Source organism: Nannobrachium achirus (assembly GCF_963921795.1).
Source record: "Nannobrachium achirus genome assembly, chromosome: 3".
In the NCBI taxonomy this organism is placed as follows: Eukaryota; Metazoa; Chordata; class Actinopteri; order Myctophiformes; family Myctophidae; genus Nannobrachium; species Nannobrachium achirus.
This window is the reverse complement of record NC_137812.1, coordinates 18,402,295-18,427,378: the sequence shown is the minus strand read 5'-3', so window position 1 is coordinate 18,427,378 and position 25,084 is coordinate 18,402,295. Positions and strand designations below refer to the sequence as shown.

The 25,084-nt window shown below is 41.3% G+C and overlaps 2 protein-coding genes and 1 pseudogene across 3 annotated transcripts in view; all 3 read left to right on the top strand.

The window, feature by feature from the left end:
* The first annotated feature begins 436 nt into the window (after positions 1-436).
* LOC308281077 (vitelline membrane outer layer protein 1 homolog) lies at positions 437-3,254 on the top strand. The gene is made up of 3 exons (XM_080721161.1): positions 437-785; positions 1,903-2,025; positions 2,603-3,254. The coding sequence occupies exons 1-3, from the start codon at positions 709-711 to the stop codon at positions 2,787-2,789; spliced, it is 387 nt and encodes a 128-aa protein (XP_080577287.1). The 5' UTR covers positions 437-708; the 3' UTR covers positions 2,790-3,254.
* A 2,695-nt stretch (positions 3,255-5,949) lies between these two features.
* On the top strand, positions 5,950-10,602 carry pold4 (DNA polymerase delta 4, accessory subunit). Its single transcript, XM_080721029.1, has 5 exons — positions 5,950-6,053; positions 6,703-6,818; positions 7,552-7,641; positions 9,491-9,602; positions 10,093-10,602. Exons 2-5 carry the CDS (start codon positions 6,710-6,712, stop codon positions 10,115-10,117), a joined length of 336 nt encoding a protein of 111 aa, XP_080577155.1. The 5' UTR covers positions 5,950-6,053; positions 6,703-6,709; the 3' UTR covers positions 10,118-10,602.
* Positions 10,603-12,186: 1,584 nt separating this feature from the next.
* The window catches only part of LOC308281455 (sarcoplasmic/endoplasmic reticulum calcium ATPase 2-like), a 52,737-nt pseudogene continuing 39,839 nt past the window's right edge, over positions 12,187-25,084 (top strand). Inside the window, exons 1-6 of the transcript XR_013963394.1 lie at positions 12,187-12,595; positions 15,180-15,300; positions 20,772-20,789; positions 21,311-21,393; positions 21,631-21,735; positions 24,357-24,495. The product of XR_013963394.1 is annotated as a sarcoplasmic/endoplasmic reticulum calcium ATPase 2-like (transcript). The remainder of the gene's footprint in view (positions 12,596-15,179; positions 15,301-20,771; positions 20,790-21,310; positions 21,394-21,630; positions 21,736-24,356; positions 24,496-25,084) is intronic.

The window sequence follows — 25,084 nt, the reverse complement described above, 5'->3', positions numbered from 1 at the left end:
ACAAAAGTACAAGAGTAAAACTTGTTTTTGTTTGGCATCCTTCAGACAATGCAGTGGTAATAACAGCAAACAATATAATAACAGCAAAAAACTAAACAAAACAAAACCAAAAAAAATAGAAAAGGGTAATAATAATAAAGATAATAAAAAGTTAAAGACGTAGAAAGATTTGAAGAATGAAAGAGTCCAAAAGGCAAAAGAGCAAATAGAAAATATAAGAGCATCCCCAATGGGAAAACCCTGGGAAAACCCCTGAATTACCAATCACACTGATTACAAATAGTTAAAGATTAAAAGTTACTATTAGTCACCACTGGGTTACAGGAACTTCCTGGGGTCACCTCAGATTAGCATAGGTCTTCTGTTCATTAATTGGCTAAAAGCGATGCCCTGCCTCTGATCTTGAAAGGTATATTTGTGTCCACATGTTGTTTTGTCTCCACTTCCTCTGATTTGACCCCTGGAAGATAGTCTTTACTTGCTGTGGTTGCCTTTTTGCCTGGATCTCCTCTTAATTCCACAGACCGCACTGCTGCGCACAGACTGACACACAAACAGTATACCACACCCTCAGCCAGCCGTTATAAAAACCCAGACGATTTCAACTCAAACATCCGTCTACAGCAATGTTCCTGACCATCCTGCTTGTGTTTGCTCTCTCTACAAACGCCCTGACGGAAGGGACAACAGATACTCTCTTTGTTAATAATGGTGGACGTTGGGGTGGATGGGACTATAAGGATATGTGCCCATCTGGCTCATATGCTGGAGGCTTCAGCATTCGGGTGAGAAAATGTACTTGTATGTACTGTAAATGTACTACGTTTATGTATTCCATGTACCTTTTTTGTTTTATCACTTTGCTACTGAATGTTAAATGTCTTCAACCCACTGATTAAAGTTTGAACCCCATTATGCTCTTCTTGGTCTGCATGCCTCTCACAGGTGGAGGGCAGACAGGGCAGAGGTGACGACACAGCAGTAATGTCATTGTCACCTAAGAGTCACCACAAGGCTTTATGTCAAACAAGTCATGGGTACCGAGGCTATTGTATCTGTAGCCTTTTCTGATCTGATTTTGTGAGGAAGCAGAGGAACAAAAACAATGTGACATCAACCGGAACCAACCACCGGAACTTTTTTTTTTTTATGGATCTCACAGCTCAGTTTTAGGCGCTGTTCAGACGACGCCGTTGTCAGACGACATGGCATGCACATTACATCATTTTGCACAATAACAAGTGAGAATGCAACAACATTTTGATGTTTTCTATAAAGACCGTTGTCGTCTGCAAGGGGCCTGGCTTAGTAGCTGCACTGAGATGAACTCATTGTTTTAGGCCCGCACATACCGGTATATAGGTTAATCACTGCAAATAAAATAGCAACACTCAGATCCAAGTGCACTTGGCATGACAAAGCACTGCCAATACACTCTCAAAAGGCTAAAAGCCATGAACGCCTTACTAGGGCCCAAGGTGGAGGGGCCTTAATTATTTTATACTTGAAAAATAGCAGATATACAAGCTCAATACTGCGAGCTTGTAGATCTGCTATTTTTGAAAAGTCGTGTCAATGTGTTCAAATCTTTGAATATATGTATTTTTTTAAGTGAACATTTGTAACTCAAATTTTGCTTCAGCTAAACTGGGGGGTCCCTGGAACTAAATATTTTGAGATGGGGGTCTGTGGCCAAATACACATCATTTTGGGGGTCCTTCACATGAAGAAAAGGTTTGAGCACAACTGACATAGAAACACATTTTTCAAAAAACCTTAGAATCTGGTACGACTGAACACAGAACCACAGCGTAAACCACTTAGGCTACTACTTTTTTTCTATTGTTTGTTTCAGTATATGTTATACACATTAATCCATACTTTTTTTCCCTCTCCTAATAGCTGGGGTGACTGGCAGCCAGAGTATTGGTGCCCTGGCTCTGGTAAGCTGGTAGCTTTCCAGCTGAACGTGGAGCCCAGCCAGGGTCGCGGCGATGACACAGCCGTCAATGACATCAACTTCAGGTCAGTGGTGTTACTCAAGTATTGTACTTGAGTACAATTTGGAGGTATTTTGTTTCAGGGACGTGCTGGCCATTGGGAAAAGCGGGACAACTCCCGAACGGCCGGTTCATTCCCGGCCATTAGGAAAAAAATTAAAAAAAGATGTCAGCCTTTGTTCCATTCGCAAAGCAAAGGGCCGTCGCCCGTCGCACAAAAGTAGTGTAAACAGCAGATCTACAAGCACACAACGCCTCGCGGTGTGAGGCGTTGTGTGCTTGTAGATCGGCTGTTTTCACTAGTTTAAATCATTTTTAAAATGATAAATACAAAACAAACAGTTTTGGACATATAAGGTTTCCACCCGACAACAACGAAATATAACTCATGTAATTGGCCCACTGGCTTGTCACTTGTCATGATCTGAAATGGCAAGTTTTTGAGTAGCAGCAGCGCTATAGAGAGAGATCTCTCTCTATAGCGCGCAATGAGGGCCTCTTCAACTCTTTTTCCCGGGCTGAATCAGGGGCCCAGCATGTCTCTGTTTTGTTTTACTTTACTGGAGTATTTCCAATGTTTAGTACTTTTACTTTTACTCAAGGTGTGAATACGGCAGTGTGGTCCTTGGCCGCTCCGGACTGACCTGGGGTAGGTGGGGCGGCTGGAGCAACGAGTGCACCACAGGAATCTGTGGCATCACCACAAAGGTGGAGCCGAAGCAGCGCAAGGGAGATGACACCGCACTAAATGATGTGAAATTTCATTGCTGTACAAGTGACTCACCATGACCGTTCTACCCCTGGAGAAATAAAAAGTAACTTATGAGTTTCTTTCTTGTTTTCAGCGTTAAATTGAGAATTTGGTGTAGGCCTATATTAAACAAGATATAATATCCTACAAAAAATAAAAAATACCTGGGATTGTTTGGCATTGTTTTGTATTGTATTGTATTGTATTGTATTGTATTGTATTGTATTGTATTGTATTGTATTTTGTTTTTGTCTGTTCTATGGTATCTCTGTACTTTGTTCGATGTTATTGTGAAACATATAATACAAAATAAACATTGAGTCATAAAAAAAAATCTGTCCTTTCTCTTGAGGATACTGTTACATGAGTCATGACATTTGATCGTCAATCTTATCACATCACATCTCAATGCATATTAACTAAACTGTTACATGACATTTGATCCTAACAGTAAAACTGTACTTAACTTTACTGTAAAAATAAATTGGGCCTATGCCTCTGAACTGAGTTTTATACTTTTATTTAACAAAGGTTGGCATTTTCTTTTGTAAACGTCTGTGTTCCTAAAATGTTTTTCCAGCGAAAAAGAAGATCTGTTGAGGATACTGTAGATTAGTCATGACATTTGATCGTCAATTTTATCACATCTCAATTGTAAAACTGTAACTTAACTGTAAAAAAATAGAAAAAGACTGATATAGTGATAGCTACACCTTTGCAATACATATTAATTAAACTGTTACATGGATTTGATCGTCAATCTTAACAAAATGTATATGTAAAACTATAACTTTGCTTGTAACTTGTAACTTGAGCCAAAGATTACCCAAAAGGTATCTCAGTTACTTGACAACTTAGTTACGTAACTCAGTTACATGTAATTTTAACTTCCCCAACACTGCTGTTAGGAGATAACCCTAAACCCACTGAGCATCCCATCTAAAGCTAGGCTAGAACCGGGTCATAACTGGTCTAAAAGTGAATGAATCACTAATCACTAATCACTGTCTAATCCAAGGGTTTTCAACAGGGGGTCCATGACCCCTAGGGGGTCCTCTGAGTTACTGCAGGGGGTCCTCCAAATATTTGTGTGATAGAAAAAAAATATCTCCTTTTTTATATTAACCACTTGAACCCTAGTGTCCAAATTCTGAGAACTTTAGCCAAAAATAGCCGATCTACAAGCTCACAACGCCTCTTTCGGCAAAGGAACTTTGCCGGAATTAGCCTTATTCACGGCCCGCCCACTCAGCATCCCCCGGGTGCTGAAGTCACATTTTGAAGGGGAAAATCCTACTATAGCCTATAGAGTTAACACAGAAATCGCAAATTTAATGCAATTTCCGAATAGTAAAGTATAAAATACGGCTAGCATGATCAAGAACACAAGATAGTAAAAGGCACAAAGCATTATAATTTACTTTACCGTTCGAAATAATGATTTGTTGGCTTTAAGTCCAGCTATTTCTGTTATAGTTTCCCCTTCTAAATTGATGTCAGCACCCGGGGGATGCTGAGAAATTTGCTGAGTGGGCGGGCCGTGAATAAGGCTTATATTGGAACTTGTGGAAACATGGGTGGAAACATGGGGGCTTTGTCTATTTACAAGTCTCGAGGTCTGAAGGTGACTTTTCAGACCAATTTTGAAGGAGGCTAGCGATTTGCACTCATTTAAGGCCTGCGGAGGGGCGTTCCTTATGTTGGTGGTATGGCTGGAGAACGAATTAGAGCCTTTTTTAGTGTTGAATCTATGTTGAACATGATTAGTGGAGCTGCCTCTGGTGTTGTGATCGTGGACATCCTTGACCTTAAAAGTAGTTTGTCAGGTACATGGGTATCTTTCGGTGAGTTGGTAAGGCCAGATGTAAGCCAGGTTTCAGAGCCTATATCTGGCCCGGACATTTCTTGGGACCCACTAATACAAATTATGCACAAAAGAATCTGCAAAAGTTCGCAAGAGAAAAGCAGATACAAAGCAGGTATAGTAAGGTGGCTGTGATGGAAAACAATATATTTTTATGTCAAACACTGTCCTCTGCTGGATCACTGGCATGAGTAAAGGCCCACTTCACCTCTGGGACAACCAGATCTTATTTTATCGTTGTTGAGTTATTTTTTTGTGTTCAATCTGTGTTTTGAGATATTTTAGTAGTAGTAGTACTAAAATATCTCAAAACACAGATTGAACACAAACAATAACTCAGGATTGTGTTGATCGTGTCCCAAACAACAATAAAATAAGATCTGGTTGTCCCAGAGTTGAAGTGGGCCTTTAAGAAAGGGGGAAAAAAGAAAAGTTAACAAAAGAGTAAAGATATCTTGTCTTACCAGCAGGTGGCAGTCGAGAACATGAATTCCATGGAATTATTTAACTGATTATTATGGTAATATTGCATCACTCAAACCAACATTTTCAACAATGCAGCACAGTAAGTAGAACTCTCCTGTATTTTGTTTCAACTGTTTTTAACTCTGTCTTTGCTTTCATTAGACAAGTTGCCACAAACATTGGAGTGTGTGTGTGTGTGTGTGTGTGTGTGTGTGTGTGTGTGTGTGTGTGTGTGTGTGTGTGTGTGTGTGTGTGTGTGTGTGTGTGTGTGTGTGTGTGTGTGTGTGTGTGTTTTACACTTTCATTACATTGTTATAACTATCCTATATATGCATTGCATTTAGTTCATAAGTTGTACAAACATATTGTAGCCTAGCTGGCTACAATTTACAACAATTTACAATTCAAGCATTTAGCAGACTTTCTTGATCCAGTGTGACTTTACAATAAGCAAGGTAATGCATCAGTACATAAACATCATTACAATCCTCTAGGCTAACAGACCAAATATACATGACATGGGATACAGCAGAGAGCAGGGGGATCAATCAATCAATCAATCAATCAATCAATCAATCAATCAATCAATCAGTCAATCAATCAATCAATGTAGCCTATACAAGTCCTCGTCGTTACTGGCTGTTATTTCACTTTGTTTTCGACAAGATTCCAACTTAATCTATATCCGTTGATTTTGACACAGAAAACGCAATGTGTCATCATAATTGTATATTCATAAATAATGAATAATAACCATAGAGTTATAAAAATAATAACTGTGTGTTCTGCACATCAGCCAGCAGCGGCAGTTGACCAGGTCTGTGTCCATTAATAAGAGAATAGAACAAGAAGTATGCGTCTGAGGCTTTGTTTTGATCTGTAGTTTTTAGACTGAACGAGGAAGAGGAACATTATTACAATAAACACAAATATATATAAGTATTTTTATTTTTCATACGGGTTAAGTCACCAGGTAGGCTGAACGTGTATTGCTGGTCTCTTATGGATTGAGATTATTGTTTTATAAGCTGCATGCCTGCAAAACGATTTTATCAACACAGGGCTTTTCTGCAGGACATTTTCTATCTCCAGATATATGTATCAGCCTTTATTTGTGACATATTTTTGCATAAACCAAAAACAAATAGGCAATAGTTTAATAACTCATCACTTGAACGCCTACATTTTGGCTTGTGTTACAGTATTGTCTGTATATCAACAACAGCAAGATTGCATACATTAAGCAGGCTGAGGCAATTTGCGAAATATATATAGTATATAGTTTAATGTGCAACAGTATAACTCACACTTTGAGAGTAGGCTATAGGGGTATCTGTGTAGGTCAATACATAGCAAGGAAGGCATTAACACTAACAGTATTAGAGATTCTCTAATGCCTGTGTTCAGATAATAACCGAATAGCTTTTCTCCCTTCAAGTTGCTTATGAATGATGCACACATAATACTGTATAATATGAATTATTACAATCTAATTACATTGTAACAAAGATCCTATACTACTAACATCACAAAAGAAGATAGAAGTATACGATATGTTCAGAATAAAAGTGTTAGTACACTGTGATCACCAACCTGTGTGTGTGTGTGTGTGTGTGTTGCAGAGCAACCATGACAGCCAAGCGTCGCCGCCTGATCACAGATTCATTTAAGGTAATGAAGAAATCACGGAAAGAGGACAAGATAGAGAAGAGCTCTCCCTCTCCACCACCACAGCCAGGTGTGTGTGCTACAAGTGTAGTGATACGCGGAAGCGGGGGATTGAACCCGGGACTCCCACTCGCCAGTCCAATGAACAACCAGTCGTGCTAATAGGGCTGAGCCCGATTTATACGCACGCACACATGCGTGCGTGCGTTCGTGCGTGCGTGCGTGCGTGCGTGCGTGCGTGCGTGCGTGCGTGTGTGTGTGTGTGTGTGTGTGTGTGTGTGTGTGTGTGTGTGTGTGTGTGACTTTAACCACCTTTTCTCTTTGCTCTGCTGCCCTACCAAAGCCAACGTGCAGTAACTACGCAAATAATCAAACTGATAAAAAAGAAAGGCTCTAAAGTGTTTTTCGATTGGCCAGACAGATTTTGGTTATTGGTATAAGTTATATATCTGTTTATAAGGTAATTGTTTAACCCCGACAGTCTGATTGGACCTTTGAGACAAAACAAAAAAGGCTAGTTCAGCCTAGTTCAGTGATTCTAAATATTGTTGAATTCCAAGGAGCCCCTGTTTAATATTCACTAGGCCACTAACTAAGGGCGCGTTCGAAAATCCAGCACTGAACCCACAGGCCAATACAAACTAATATGTGAATGCACTCGGTGTGGGCATTTTCGAACGCCTCCTAACTGTTCTCCATAGCGCCCAAATATACAGTGACAAACTCCCCCAATGGAATTAGTTTGTTTGTTTGTTTGTTCGTTCAATCATTCATCTGATTTGCATTGTATTTTGACCAATCAGAAGCTGACGCCAACACTGTGTCAAACCGAGAGAAGGAACTGGAGAAGCTGAGACAGTTTGACCTGGACTGGAGATATGGACCCTGCACAGGTAACATCATACATACATACATACCTGCACAGGTAATGTACATATAGACCATGCACAGGTAATGTACAGTACTGCAGACTGTAGGCATAGTGAGGCGATGTCACATGCAGACATTTTCTGATGACACTGCTCTCATCGGTCTCATCAACAATGGTGATGTACATATTCCTATAAAAATTTGATTTATTCGTCCTTTGGTGTGATGCCAACTTTCTACATAGCTCAACGTCGAAAAGACCAAAGAACTAGTCGTTAACTTTAGTAGGAAGAAGGTGTATATCTCACTTAGGAGGTAGAAATTGACCAAACTGAACACTATTCTTTCCATCAAAGGCCATCCTCTTTATAATGTATTTGATGCCCTGCGTAGCTCGTTTAGTAACAGGTTTTTGAGGCCTTGTTGCTCTACTGAGCGACTGAGGAGGTCCCTTGTTCCTGCTGCTGTTAAATTCCTTAGCGAACACCGCTAGCTCTGCTTTGGGAGGCTCTCTTTTTCTTTTCTTTTTTTACTGTGTTGTGTAATGTTATGTAATTCGTACTGTATGTTAGTGTTTCTTGTTTGTGTATTTGTATTCTCTCAGGTAGCAAAACATGCTTCCCCTCTGGGATTAAGAAATAAACCATATATGAGCGCCCGCACCCTAGGTGGGGTTGGCGATAGGGCCTTTCTGTGTGGAGTTTGCATGTTCTCCCTGTGTCTCCTAGGGTAGATACCCTCACAAAAACATGCAGTAATCCTGGTCTCCCCCTGGCCAGCCGGGGCTCCTGGTGGAGGGGAAAGGAACTGGTTGGAATAACATGTTCCTTCCACGCGCTACGTCCAAACCGGGGAAATCCCCACTGTCAGGTGAAAAGAAGCAACTTGGACTCCTCTTGCATAGAAGGAAGCATGAGGTCAGTCCGTTGTCTCCCCAAGCACGGCAGAGGGAGAGCAGAGCCTAGGATTACATAGGCAACTGGCACTGGGTGAAAATGGGTTACAACATCATGGGATGATTTTTTTTTTTTTTTAAAGAAATAAAAATCATATCATATCATATCATATCATATCATATCATATCATAATCATATCATATATCATAGCATAATAAATACACACCTACAGGCACATCATATACATCCATCCAACACTATGGGAGGTCTTCACAGTTGATACACAAGGCACACCATACAAGTTTAGTCCGGACAAATGTATTTATGTAGCACATTGCATGCAACATTCTGTACATCTGACATTGTGGGAGAAAGGTGGACTGTGTGCACAGGTAATACACAGACACATCTTCTAATGAGAGCTAGAGTTAGCAGAGAGCCAGCTGCGCCATTTAAGTTGATGCTATGTGCAGACAAAGCATATTTATGGTAATTAATAATAATATATATGTAAATTATGTATTATAAAACGTATGGATGGCAAAAATTATTTAGGGAGATACCTTAACATCAACAATAATACTTGTCAGTTGTATTCACAGAAATAATAGATACCTATTTCCTCCCGCGAGGGAAATTCAGTATTTTCAGCCCAACCCAGCTGATACTGCCCACAAGGAGCGCGTGAGCAATTAGGGGTTAAGAGTCTTGCTCAGGGACACACATCGACATTGCTACCCTGGCCTGGAATCTAACCTGGGACAACCAGGGGCTCTGGCTCCCCAGGCGGGCTCCCTAACCATTCAGTTATGTATGCCGCCCCGCCCCCCCCCCCCCCCCCCCCCCCCCCCCCCCATCTTCTCCCGTAAAAAAAGAAAGAAAGAAAATAAATTGTCACGCATGCTACATTATGTCATCTCGTCAATCGTGACGTTCTATCTCCCTTCTCTCTCTCTCTCTCTCTCTCTCTCTCCAGGCATCAGTAGGATGGAGAGGTGGGACAGAGCTCAGCTCCATGGTCTGAACCCCCCTGAGGAGATCAGAACCCTGCTGCTCTGCACTCGTGTTGATGCCGAGTACACCCAGAGGTAGCACACACACACACACACACACACACGCATGCACACACATACGCACACACACTGTGTACATAGTATGTACCGGTATGTTACAATGTATGTTACACACGTATGCACGCATACATAGATCCCCAGCGTTCTCAGGTAGTGAACACCTACAGATCCCCAGTACACCCTGACGTGTACAGTATAACGTTTTCATTTGTGATGAGAATCGCTTACATGCCTACTCACTCAATCTCACACACACACACACACACACACACACACACACACACACACACACACACACACACACACACACACACACACACACACACACACCCTCTATAGAGATTCATCGTAGCATTTGAAGTTGTAAATCGTAATGCTTTTTCCCTTTCTAATGGAAATAACAAAAACTATGGAGCTTGCACAAAATAGAATTTCACCCACTGTTTTACAACTGTAAACCTGTGATGTGACAATAAAGTTCTTTCTGATTCTCTTTGTTTTACAGTTTATGGAATAACTATGCCTTGTGATGGAACGCCGGCGGAAGAGACCAACAGATGAACCAGTGAATGTCAACAGATGCCTTTTGTCCTTCTGCTTTTTAAATACACACTACGTTTTTATTAAAAAAAGAAAAGAATAATGTCTGACTGGAAGAAAAAGAATCGAGAGGGTTTATTTGTTAATCACTCATAGAGGTGAGGGCAGTGTGAAATGTTGGCCTTTTTCTGATTGCATGGTATGAACAAACAGCAACATTTTGGTTAACTTGAATTTATAATTTAAACAAGGTTGAAATAGTGAAATGGTATTTTTGACAAAACTAGCTAAAACCATAGAGAAGATGTCTTAGTTTTAGTCTTTGTCCATATTTTATACAGAAGACTACTATTTGGAATGGATATGACATTTCTATCTTCCAATATTATACATTTTGCCATTTATAATTCATTCACAAAAATACTGAGGGCTTTCCTTTTAGGCAGGGTGTTTAACTGTACTCGCATTGTACTACATTTCAGATTTCAATTGTATTGACTATACTTGTACTGTTCTCCATTTTTGTCTAATAAAATAATCAAAAAGGCATTTAGCAGACGCTCCTTCTCCGGAGAGACCTACAATAAGCAATGTAATCACATCTTGCAGAGAGACAATGCAGTGCCTCAAGAAACTGGGATCACAGGTTAACCAGGTCCAAGAAGCTTGCATCAGTCAAATAAAACTATCACAAATAATCCTCTGTACATTGAAACCATAATGTACATCCTATATAGTATAGGATATCTGACATCTGTTTAAATAACATGCTATTCAAGAGTAAACAATTATTTTAGAACAAACTCAAATTAAACCAATGTATTTAGATAGATATACATGATCTTTAATAAGAGCTGACATGGTCACAAAGTGTTTTTCTTTACACTTCAATGAATGCATTGGCATTGAATGTGAGGCATCCAAATGTTTCATTGTATTGCTTATGCATCTCCACAAGGTGGCAATGAAGTCATTATCCAAAGCTACAGCAACACATTATTGTAATATTGCATCACATATTGCAAAACATGTTTTAACAGTGCAGCACTGAAGTCCAATTAATCTTTAATCGATTTCCTTTCTTCAACTTTGACAGCCTGTCTGACTTTGGTGATGTGCACACACTCTCTCTTGAGGTTATGACCTTAGGTTTATTTCCTGGACAGTCATTCGTCCATCTGTCAACAGATGGGTGGAGGGGGAGGGGGGGCTTTGCGGTTCACACCATCGCGTTGCTCTGATTGGTCCACAGCGCTGCCAATCAGTCCAACCGGGACGCTGATTGGCTCTTAAAGGTTGACATGTGGAGCGCATAACTCTATGGTGGAGCGACAGCAGACGCATGGTGCCGCCATTGGACAAAACAGGCTCAGATCTTATACTCTATGGCTCAGATGGGTACTGAATAGAGAATCCCCCAACGCGATTGACTGTTGCGGGTGTCAGTCCAGTGGAAAGCCCTGGGTTTCTATTCACTGCTCAATATCCATATCCGGCCTAGATCCCGCCTACTGTATCAGGTCATTTTGAACTCAATTCAATTCAAAGGATACATACATGTTTACATTGCCTAAGCAAGTGTCAAAATTGTAATAAAAACAGTTGAAAAGGGAGAACACAATATAGTTGAGGGGTACAACAGTAAACAGAGCTATGTCGCACTGTATAAATATACAGGGTATAAAGCGTTTGGAACAAATAGCAGTAGGCCTATTGTTTTTAGATTTTTTTCCTCAATACTTATCATTTAAATAGTATAAGAAAAATAAAAACTCCGATTTTAAATGCATTTAAAGGTAGCAGCTCTCTAAAACCTGCGCGCAGATAGTCGATTTCCGTATCTGCCCTAGACCGGATCTTCAACCCTACGAGCCGAACTGATCCCAAGCTAGCAATGAATCAGGCTAATAAAACAGCAGATCAACAAGCTCAAGACGCGTCTCTTTCGCCACGCTTTGTGAGCTTGTAGATCTGCTATTTCCCGACGCCCTGACGTCGTCGTGCGTCGTGCGTCCAACGGTTTCCTGCACTGCTGGTGCTGCAGCCCTGGACAGGACGCTAAACAGCAAACACCGTTAAATCACCGTTCATTATCACCGACCAACCAACCAACCCACTGCTGCCTTATCTATACACACTTTAATGTTTAACCCGGCGTTGTTTTATTAACATAACAATTCGTCGCGGCGGAGGAAAAAAACTAAAGCTAAAAACATGACGGCGTCGTTGCAGTAAATGTTTATTATGTCCAGTCATATCGGTGTAACGTTAACGGAGGCAGCAGCCGTCATTTAAAAGAAACGCTGCTTGGTTGGTTTACTGCGGCGTGGACGAGCTAACAGCCTGGATATTACATCAGTCAGACGGTGCTTTTGGTCATTTAGTTTTTTGTAATTGTTTGTTTTTGATCAGTATAGTGCGACAGTAAAGGTTTCCCAGCGACACATAACAACCCTATAACACCGGTGGTAAGTATAGCCTATATATACAGCCTACAAGTAGCCTGACACAGTCATACAGGCTGGGTCTGTCAGACTGTGACAGACTGGGATTATATGAGCCAGATACTTCTAGTAAAACCCACTCACTGTCTGCTATTAGCAGGCAGTTAGCTTGCGATGCTATAGCAGCTATATAGCATCATCGATCTGCCTCGTTTGTTTTATTTTATATCTTTTTAAAACAGTGATTGTCCATTATGATTATATGAACATGAACAACATCCACTGCCCACTGGAACATACATTATAGCCACACAATCTGTGTTGTAGTAGCATCACAGTGATCTGTAAAATGCCGGTCTGTTCAGATGGATGGTGCATCATGATGTGTCACACCATCGTCATTGTTATTCATATTATTGTGAGGTTAATGTTGATATTATGATTAATGCTGGAAGATGTCGCTTTGTCGACAAGTACACGATGCAGCAAAGGGAGCCAATAGTCATCAATTGGGCCTATACATGATCACCATAACCTGTGTTTACAAGCATCAGTACCATGGGCTATAGGGCTGCAATTATTGATTATGCTATCGATCACTTTTTCGATTAATCGAATATCCAAGCAATACATAATGCTTACATGTGCATACATAGGCTACATACATACATACATACATACATATGTATAAGCAGATCTACAAGCTCCTTAAATTGTGCAAGTTCAGCTTGTACATTTTTATTAATTTGATTTTCATTTATTTTCAATAATCGGTTAAATCGATATCTGTTGCACCCAGGACAGGAATTTCATGAAGGCCATGGCCGTCGTTGCCCCTCAGTTTGGCCTTGTGCCCCTCCAAAAAATGGCATGCCCTGAGGCCACAGTGGCCTTAATGCCCCAGCTGACTGCACCACTTTCTCCTCTGTCTCTTTCTTGTCATGTAGACACCAGTCTCTTTTGTTGAGTCTCCATTTTTAAACCAGTCCAATATCTTCGATTGGTTCAGGGCTGAGCATGGATCAGATTATAAATACCATAACTGATTTATTTCACAGCAGATAGTCTACATATATTACATTTAGAATCTTCCTTAACCCTTACATTTTATTAATTCTTTCAATTGACTAAACTCTTGTTTTATTTGATGGCCTTCCTGCCCTGGCATTTGTGCCCTCAAACAATGGACAACGCCAAAGGCCAAGTGGCCTTGCCCCTAAAATGATGATATTCCAGGCCTGGTTGCACCCCTAGTCAGGACATGAGAAAACTGAATTCTGGCTGATAGTAGACTTGGGCTAATGGTCTGTGATGGTGGATTATGACTGCTCTCTTCCTTTTTCAGACCCATGGACAGTAAATTACCCTTCATTAACTGCTGAAGGGATGGGGAATAATTCAGCCTAAAGTAATTTTTTTATATCCCTAAGCAGGCTGCCTAAAATAGATAGACTGGCACAAGCAGCCCTGATGGGGCACAATTACAGTAGCGATGTTTGACTTCACAGCCCCAGTTACTGGTTCATATCTCTGGGGAGGGGGGCGGGGGAGTCTCTAGTGTAGGCACAGATTTTGTTTTGTGGCCTGGTTACTAGGGGTGGACAACTAATCATCACTTCGGTATCTATCAGGAAGATGTTGGCCTTAAAATGCAATATCGGTATCGAACAGACATCAAAACAACATAAGGCCGGAAAAGCCTTTTATGATGAGGATCAAGGCTGCAAGATTTGATCAGTGTTTTCTGGGGAAGCTTCCAAAAGGGTGTTTATGTTGGGATCAATTGGAATGAAGATGCCTTGCTTTTTCAAATTCAGTGCTTATATGCCTTTTATCAGAAAAGACAAAAGTTGAACTTGTTTCTATACAGATATTCAACATCGTTAAATATCGGTTATCGACCATGATGATAGCAATGTTGACATCGATTATCGGTATCGGGCCAGAAATGCGACATCGGTGCATCCCTAGTGGTTACCGTAGATTTGTCATTATGGCCACGCCAGGTGGTGTAACCGTGTGTAATGTTCACATTATGACAGGTGCACACCATAAACGTTTACAGGACAATAGTTCCTAATCTTTGCCCCCCTCTCCTCCATATCTCTCTACTCCTTCATCCTCCCTATCATTTTCTGCCCTCCCTCCCTCCATCCTCTTCCTGTTCTCCTCTCTCGTGGTCTCATCATTCCCACCACCTCCCCCTTCCTCTTGTCATCCATTCTCTCGTTGCCCCCGGTCCTTTCTATCCCTCTACCGCCCCCTCTCTCATTTCATTTTCTGTCACTCCCTCCCTCCCCCTCTCCTTTTGTCACTGACCTCTCTCCCCTCAAACATATGTTTCTACCCGCTGCCCTCTCCTCCTTTTCTCCCCCTCTATCCCTCCTTCATATCCCCCCCTTCTCTCTCTCTCTCTCTTTTTTTGTCTCCCCTCCTCCCTGCCCTCTCCCTTTCCTTCTCCCTCCTTTTCTCCCCCTCCATCCCTCCTTCATCCCCTCCCCCTCTCTTCCTCCCCTCCTCTCTCTCTCCCTCCCAACCCCTTTCTCTATTCCACCTTCCCCACTACTGTCTCCCTACTACATCCCTCCATCTCCCCGGTGGGTTCCAGGTGATGGACAATGCCCATACCAAGACGGTGGAGGAGGTCCTGGGGTTCTTCGGTGTCAACGAGACCACAGGCCTGAGCAGCGAGCATCTGAGGAAGAGCAGAGAGCGATGGGGACCCAACGGTACGTGAAGATGATGACACGTTGCCCAACTATTCTTTTTTTTAATACCACATGAATCCTAGTGTCCCTATTATGGGACGACTATTTGCTCAAAATAGCCAGTTTACAAGTTCACAGGCTATTTTGGGGGCGAAGATATTTAGCGCAGAGTGGCCTAGTATAGAGGCCTGGGGCAGTGGTGGAAGAAGAACTGACTTAAGTGAAAGTATCAATACCACAATATAGATATAGTAGAAGACTAGAAGTCCCCTTTTAAGAATGTACAGGTACATGAGTACAAGGACAAAAGTATCACGCTCAACACAGCGCTGTGACCCTGTGTGTGTGTGTGTGTGGGAGAAATGTGTGAATATGTTTCTGTTTTTTCTGGGAACGTCCAAGAATCACACAGCTCTCTCAACAACGTATATCCTCAATTATTTGTGTGTCATGATCTCTGGTTAATTATTTTTCCCGCATGTTGTAAAGTAAAGCCACCCACCCAGTCACCCTAATCTTTAAAACATAACATCTTCCTGGGCCTAGGTCAGTGGTTCTCAACCTTTTTACACCAAGTACCACCTCAGAAAATATCTGTACCATAATAACTGGTGCGTTAAAATACAGGTGTGTGGACCTACCCATCCTATTCTAGCTATGCACAGTTAACACAGGAGGCAATTTTATTCCTTAAATCCATGGAGATTGTTTCGTTTTTGTTGCATTCCTAAACCAATCTTTTAATGACCGGGTCATCGGCCAGATTTAGCAACTACGTCTGTGAACCTCCTGTGCATACTGCGATAGCATGGCCGCTTAGCCTACTGCAGTTGTAACAGCACTGCTGCTGCAGAGACTCTGTCAGTCTGTCTAATCAGCTGCACAACCGATGATATTTCTAATGTGATTAATCCGTTCTCAAATCTTCTATTAACAGCTAGGTGTGCTGTCATGTTCATTTCAGTACGGCTAGAGAGCCTATTCCAACCAAATGCTTGGTCAGAAGAACTACCTGTAGTATAATATCAATATTTCACTCCACTTATGTCTTAACCACCAGTGGAGAACCACTGGTCTAGGGAAGAGTCCCCTTTAGTACTATTGTCGTGAATGTCTTTGGTTATCCGTGTTGGGAGACATGAGTTTGGATCCACGTGGTCAGACATGCATTTTGTCCAGTCCTCCATGGCTAACCCTCTAGACAAGCCCAACATCCCTGTGACCAGCTAGGGCTCGAGTTGAGACTAACTGTCCTGTTGTCCAGGGGACATTAAAGTACGTATTTGGGACTGAATAAATATCCTCTCTGTTAGTTAGAGGATGTATTTATTATTCTTTTAGTCGACTGCACATATCGCTATCATTGCATAAACGGTGATCAAACCCATGGCGTTTAGACCACTGTAAGAGACCCATGCTAAATATAATATTTACAGAATGCTTAATAAAAGTTACCACCTGCAGTACTGATCATCCTCCTCAGAACATAATTGCAAACACGCTGTTCTATTTGCTTTTAAACACTGCAGAACAAGATGGAGAACAGACATGCTACTGTGGGGGCTGCACCCAACCGTACCCAAATATAGCTGATCTAGGCGTATTTACTCCAATAATGGTCTTTTTATTAACCTCTCTCATTAACGGTTCAACTCATCTCAACTAAATGTCTCCCTCTCTGCAAGCCACAGGGTCCAACTCTTGTCTCAAAATGGCCTTCCGCACTTCCCATTTGCCGTTACTCAATACTCTGCTAACACCCATGCATCTAAAATAAAGTAAATGTTTCTTTTACCGTATGTCAGTGGTTTTCAACCCTTTTCATATCAAGCCATTACTTATCATACCATTATTTATTCAGCATTTGAGCCACGGACCACCATTTAACGAGATCCAGACTCTCAGACTCAAAGAATATTTTATCATTGGATAATAGTTTGTCCACAATTCCATGCTCTATTGATGTAGTGCCATAGGAGAGATAACAGGCAAACATTGATCAAATTAAACATTTTCTACATTCGATAATTGTGAATACTTGTAAATTAAATGTTGCGGATGTTCAACAATAATTTAGCTCTTGCAAGCGTAAATGGAACCATAAAGGTGCATTTACTCTCAGGAGTTAAACATCTATAAGGGTCCATTTGGTTACCAGCTCTCCATCATTTAGCTGGGGACCACCTGGAAGCCCCTCAAGGACCACTGGTTGAAAACCATTGCCGTATATGATACTCACAGTCTTACACCCTCTTCTACTCCTGCCGCCTGCAGGCTGTCCAGATCATGAATCAGCAATTTTTGAATGGCCACAAATCACTATATGAAAGCGGAAAAGCTTTCACAAAGCATATTTCACCGTAATTAGACTAATGTAGTAATTTCATTTAATGCATTATAAATATAGATTTTTGGGGAGGGTATTGGTTCACATACATTGGGAGAGTTAAAATAGTATTTTGGGATGGTTGAGGCGGTGGTGAAAGAAATGTCTGTGTCCCTGCAGTGCTTAAACACAACAGGCTAGGGACCTACTGTAGGGTAGCCATGTAGCATGTAGCTGGAGGGCTAGTCTCGCGTCGCCAGACAATTACTCCACAATCCCTGCATGCTATAATATAGCAGTGGTTCCCAAACGTTTTAGCCCATTACCCAAATGAGAAATGAGACATTTGCCCCTGCACACAAACTAGTGAAAATAGCAGATTGCGTTTGTCGCTTCATGGAATTTGTTTTTTAATTCAAATATTTCATGAACAACTTTGCTTTTTTGGGAATAATTAAAAACAAAATGTAGAAACACCAAAAAGGAAGTGACCCATAAAAATGTGACCCACAAATGGGTCCCGACCCAGTGCTTGGGAAACAGTGCTCTATAGCATACATGGGCAACAGGCGGCCCGGGGGCCACATGCGGCCCCCACCTTCACTTAATGCAGCCCGCAGGTTAATATCAGAATACTGATATATTATTGATTTCAGCTCTTCCAATTCCAAACATGCAAACATGACCCGTTTTAATTCCTTCAGTCTATCTTAGTAGCTTAATGACTAGTATAGTAGTACTAAAATGTTAGTCTTTTTTTCATATCCAACGTATTTGTATTTAAGTTCATGAAGTTAACACTTATGTTGCAATGATTTTTTCCGGCCAATGTCCCGCGTTGCCATGGTTACCATAGACTTCCATGTAATTGTGCAAGTGTGTAAAAAGTGCACGCCCATGCCTAGATGATGCACCACGTGTGTAGATGCTGTTCACAGCTTTCAAACAAAAAAATCCGCTTGGAAATCCGTGCAGGCATTCATGATTTATCAGCCATTATGTTTTCTTCAGATGTAAACAAACAGCCATGTTTGAAAGAATGGGTTGGTATGGGGGTTAAACATGCAATTTCGCGATCGCGATCATGCCTAAAACATTTCTGGAGGTCCAAAAATTTTTTTTGAAAAAAAATATTTTGAAAAAAAATATATATATTTTTTTTCAAAAACGGCCCAAACTCGGGAAACTCGGGGTTGGCACAGCACTAGTACCAATACAAACTCGGGAAACTCGGGGTTGGCACCATATGTGTTAACATGATTATAACTAAATGCATTTGAAATGAAATACAATTTGTAGGATTTCTAGGATTCCTCAAAATGCGTCCCACTGTGACGCGTTTTGAGCTTGTAGATCTGATATTTTTGCTGCTTTTGTATGAGATGTAGCAATATGCATTGTGGCCCTCTGGAGTGAAGGTGGAAATATAGTGCCCTCTCCATCATCAAAGTTGCCCACCCCTGCCCTATAGAGTCTGAAACTACACCACCCGAAAGCAGAGAAAGGAAGCCGTCCTGTGGCTGTCTTTAAAACATATTTTAGGATTCCCATTTCTGCTAAGCAGCACGATGTATGCTTCGACAAATTTGATTCAGAACGGCTAACTAAGGAGTGTTGTTATGGCACAACGCTGAGAAGAGTAATATTCGTAAAGCACTCACAGGTGTGTGCTTAAAGAGCATCTTACCGCGGCTTTGAACGCGAGGCAGTCAATCACAGACGCGGACTGGAAAACTGCCATTATGTCCCTTATGAAGTTATCCGGGGGAATCATTGGAGCCAAATGCCTCTTGTTTGCCATGATGCAGTAGCTGAATGAAGTTAAGGCAACCTGACGCCAAGGGATATTTCACTTTCAAAATAACTTTTTGGTCATTTAAAACACAGATTCTTTTTTTGGTGACTCAAACTACCCTCCTAATATGTGAGCTGGCCTTTGTTCATGTATTTTTAATAATATTTTGGGAAAATGGAAAAACATAATACAATAAAAAAAATCTTTTTAATTAACACATCTGGTGCCAACCCCGAGTTTCCCGAGTTTGTATTGATACCAACGCTGTGCCAACCCCGAGTTTCCCGAGTTTGGGCCGTTTTTGAATTTTTTTTTTTTTTTTTTTTTTTCAAAATTTTTTTTTTCAAAAATTTTTTTTGGACCTCCAGAAATGTATTAGGCATGATCGCGATCGCGAAATTGCATGTTTAACCCCCATACCAACCCATTCTTTCAAACATGGCAGCCATGTTTGTTTACATCTGAAGAAAACATAATGGCCCATAAATCATGAATGCCTGAACGGATTTCCAAGCGGATCTTTTTGTTTGAAAGCTGTGAACAGCATCTACACACGTGGTGCATCATCTAGGCATGGGCGTGCACTTTTTACACAATTGCACAATTACATGGAAGTCTATGGTAACCATGGCAACGCGAGACATTGAAGAGAAAAAATCATTGCAACATAAGTGTTAATGAAAAACATTATAAAAAAAACACGGCCAGGAGGGTAGTTTGAGTCACCAGAAAAAAGAATGTGTGTTTTAAATGACTTTTACATGGTTAAAATGGAGTTTGAAGTGGATGGGGCTGTCTGATAAAATGAATATCAAATTATCATATATCTAAATATTGAATCAAGGAATTTTAAATCTGTCCAGGGTGTTCACAAAGACTGATTAGACGATAATATGACCAAAGGTTTTTTTTTAAAGTGGAATATCCCTTTAAATTGTAGTTCTTCCGTCTTAACACTGTCAGAGATGTCTCTGGCGTCTCACTGGCAAGTGCCTGCACTGTATAACAGTCATTTAAATGTAATTACTTACATGTTACGTATATGTTTTTCTAACACAATAAATGCAGAGATTGTATACAGTATGTCCATTATAAACATAATCTTTTTTATATCTTTTCGTTTTTATATCATTGTATTGAACTATTCACTGAATTATGTCTAATGGAAAATTCAATATTACTGTCCAGCCCCTGGGTGAGCTAATTGTATCAGCTAGCTGTCCAGTAGCAGGACATTGTGACCCAGACACTTTGGACAATATTCATTTCTTCACAACATGGAAGGACAAAACCTGGTTTGTACAGTAGATATGAATAATGTGATTATTGTGTGACCTCTTGTTTATGCTTATCTCTTCCTTTCTTTCACAGAGTTACCAGCGGAAGAAGGTGAGTTATTCTCTCTCTCTTTCAGTCCTACCTGTTGCACTTAGTTTTTTCCTGTGGCTGTTATTGGTTTTCTGTAGCCCCTTGTTTTTTTGTTTTCTTTCTTTCTTTCTTTCTTTCTTTCTTTCTTTCTTTCAAATAAATAAACAAAGTGTGTTCGTGTGAGCGTGCGTGCTACTTAATTAAGACTCTGCCTCCTCGTAAAGAACCCAGCAAAAGATGGCATTAAAACATGTGTTCCTTTGTACGTTAAATATGCTAATGATATCCAAATTAGCTGGGAGGAGCTTAGTTCAATTTAGGCAAATTTCTTTCTTTCTTTCTTTTTCTTTATTTTCATCCTGTCCATCCTGTGTGTGTGTGTGTGTGTGTGTGTGTGTGTGTGTGTGTGTGTGTGTGTGTGTGTGTGTGTGTGTGTGTGTGTGTGTGTGTGTGTGTGTGTGTGTGTGTGTGTGTGTGTGTGTGTGTGTGTGTGTGTGTGTGTGTGTGTGTGTGTGTGTGTGTGTGTGTGTGTGTGCGCGCAGGGAAGTCACTTTGGTCGCTCGTCATGGAGCAGTTTGAGGATCTGTTGGTTCGCATCTTGCTGCTGGCAGCATGCATCTCCTTTGTGAGTACACACACACACACACACACACACACACACACACGCATGCACATGCACAATCCCACTCAAATACACACGCTACACCAACATACAAACACATATCGTATATGTGCACATGCTGTCCACATGTACAGCCCACACATGTACGGGCTGTGGTGTATATTTATCCTGAATGTACCGTATGTTATATAAAACATTGAGATTCACACACATGTCCTTCATGCCTTAACGTGTTTGCAGACCCTGGCGTGGTTTGAAGAAGGAGAGGGCACCATCACAGCCTTCGTTGAACCCTTCGTCATTCTCCTCATCCTCATCGCCAATGCCATTGTAGGAGTATGGCAGGTCAGTGAGTGTCGTGTGTGTGTGTGTGTGTGTGTGTGTGTGTGGGTGTGGGTGTGGGTGTACCAGGTTTTACAATTTAGGCATTTAGCAGACGCTCTTTATCCAGAGTGTTTCACAATATGTAATTCAATTCAATTCAAAGGAGCTTTATTGGCATGAGAAAACATGCGTTTACATTGCCAAAGCAAGTGTCACAATATGCAATGACAGCACAAGGTTTTTTTCAAGATTTTTTTTATGCCTTCATTGAAAGGACAGTACTGACAGGAAATGGGGGGGAGAGATGGGGCCCCAACCCAGGCCTTGACAGGCAGGCAGGTAAATAAAACTTTGGGGCAGGTGAAGTTTGCTTTCAGGTTGCCCAACTGGGCAAGTGCTCATTTGAGAGGGGAGGTAACCGTCTATAAACACAACACCAGATATCTGTCTAAACACCAGCCCTGTCTTCTGGTCTGTAGAATGTAAAATAAGAGCACTGTTTACCTATAATGTGCTGTTTTTTAATGTTGCTACACTTAAAAATATAAAATAACGTTTGAAACCACAGATATATTCAATTGTAGCTATGTAGGTATTTGGATTTGGACGTATGAAATGTCTTGGCACACAGCCCCAGAAAGTAAAGAAATAAGTGTTTAATCCTGCTATAATGGACGGTTTACTTTTCGGGCAAGTGGGCATGACCTTTGGGCAAGTAGAACATGACCTGTACTTGCCCGATGGGCAAGTGCCACTGAGACCTTAGTGTCAACCCCTGCAACCTATCATTATTTTAAAGCTATACTATGTAACTTTTTTAATAAAACAAATCTTAAAATTGTCCTAATTATTAAATCGCTAAAGTTTTAAAACACCCACTCTGTTCATTTCAGCTCCCAAAGCCTTTTCTTTATATGTGTTCTACTGAGCCCTGGTGGCCGTGACCGGGGCTGTTTTTCCCGGCAAAATTACGTCATATGCATCATTCTGTACACGTGTCTCCCTAAAGCCCAGATCATACACTGCCGAGCTTTTCAGGAAGTACACTGCAGTGTTTACACTGGGCTAGGAGTTTAGCATGTAGCTCCCCAACCGAGGCTCGTAGAGGGACACGAAAGACCTCTATGGATAGGTCTCGGCGAGGCGAGGCGGACGCGGTGGTCTTGAAGGCCCGGTCCGCGGCGAAAAAACGGCCGAAAAAAACAGACGCGACCGCGGTTTGCTATAACGCTACTGACCACTAGTTGAGCAACTTACACAGTATAGCTTTAACAGTAGAATAACCAAAAACTATATATGCCATGTCAACAATGACCCGGCAACAGTCTACATAACATGCACACTTACATTGTAGCCTTTGCATAAGGCCTGCAAGGTTGTCGAGGCTTAGGGCAAGTGCTACTGTAAGCTACCAAGAAGTCCCTGCAAGTATAGTAAAGCCAGAAGTGCTTGACCATATGGGGACATTTTCTAGGTTCACATAAAGGAAAGGGCCAGAGCTAAAGTTTGGTAAGTTTAGAAAAAGAATACGCACAATGTCACTATACCCCCATGGGCAGTGTGAGGAGGGGGTTGGGAGTTGAAACTCCTTATCTGAAGAATGGAATGCTCTTGGGTTTGAACATGCACTGTGGAGAGCATAGTAACCTCTTAAAACCCATTTAGGCCTAGAATTATTTAATGCTTTAACTAGTGAAAAATAGCAGATATACAAGCTCACAGTGTGGCACCGAGTGCCGCGCTGCGGTCGTGAAAATGTGTGCAAATCTTTGAATACGTATTTTTAAAGCAAACGTTTGTAACTCAAATTTTGCTTCTGGCTGGTGCCTGGAACGAAATATTTTGAGATGGGGGTCCGTGGCCTAATACATTTCATTTTGGGGGTCCTTCACATGAAAAAGTTTGAGAACCACTGACATAGTAGTCTCTCAAGAACAGTAGCCAGAAATAAACTTGTTTATTTTAAATGTTGGTTGGGGTTCGTGTGGTTAAATAATCTAAATCATTTTCTTTGCTAGGCATCCACAGATGTTTATTTTCCTTTTTATTCTTTTGTCGTCGGATGTCAGTCATCGCGGTACAAGTGGAGGCAAATGTCTGCTCTTCTTTTTATTTAAACTTTATTTTTATTTTCAAACAACAAACTGCCATGACGAAAGATATATGGACAGAAAAAACACTTAGACGGAAAAAGAAAAAACAACAACCAGAGAACAAGAATGTCTTCTCTTCTTAACTCTCATTTATATTCAGTCAGGACTGAGAGATGTTCTTATTTAATTCATTTCTTTCCCTGACAGGCTACAAAATGTCACTTATCGTAAGAGATACAGGATGGAGTCAGGGCTAGGGCATTAGGTACAGTATGTAGTGACATACAAATGGCATTACAAATGCCAGAAAAATGGTCACAAACTGCTTGGGGGTTGGGGGGGAGATGGTCAATTCAACAGATCGATTGAAAATTGAAACGTGTAAACCCTTCTGGTGCTGTGAAGTCATCTCGTCCATTATTACAAAGTCATTAAGAATGATCGCTCCCTCATTAGCTAAATGGATTGCAGCTTGTCGTCCCATTTGGATTGGTTCATTTATAAAATGAGTCAACCACTTGTTTGTGTGTGTGTGTGTTTGTCTGCCAGGAGCGTAATGCGGAGAACGCCATCGAGGCCCTGAAGAGTACGAGCCGGAGATGGGCAAGGTCTACCGGCAGGACAAGAGAGAGCGTGCAGAGAGTCAGGGCCCGGGACATCGTCCCTGGAGACATCGTCGAAGTAGCAGGTAATGAAAGACTTGGATGCTTCATTCATACGTAAATAGTAGATCTATAGTATAAGGTCACAGTGCGTCATGATGCAACGTAACGTATATGTGAGGTAATTGGGATACCGAAATGACCCCCTCCACCCCCCACCCATCCCTGGTTAACTCATTCACATCCAGAGTACATACACTAGTAAGATGCCCTAAGGGCGAGAAGCGACCTCGCCCTAAGGGTGAGGTCGCGCTGAGAGCACATGAGTCTGACACAATATGTCCATATATGGGCTTTCACAGATACAGGCTTAATATTGATGACATCAGGGATCTCCATATATGGGCATAAAAGGGAAAAGGACGGACATATATGGAGCGTGACGAGGTGTGACTGACTGACTGTCTGACATGAGGTTTTGATACTAACTGGGTCAATATCAAATTGCGGGAGTTTTTGGACAGTAACTTAGTTGACTTTTTGTCGACTATGTTACTCTTTGTCCATTAAGTTTAACTTTACAGGGTAATTTAGTAACATACCGGTAGTTGACAAAATGTGCTGTTTTCAGGTCAAAAATCAACATGGCTGCCTATCACCATACACCACATGGCA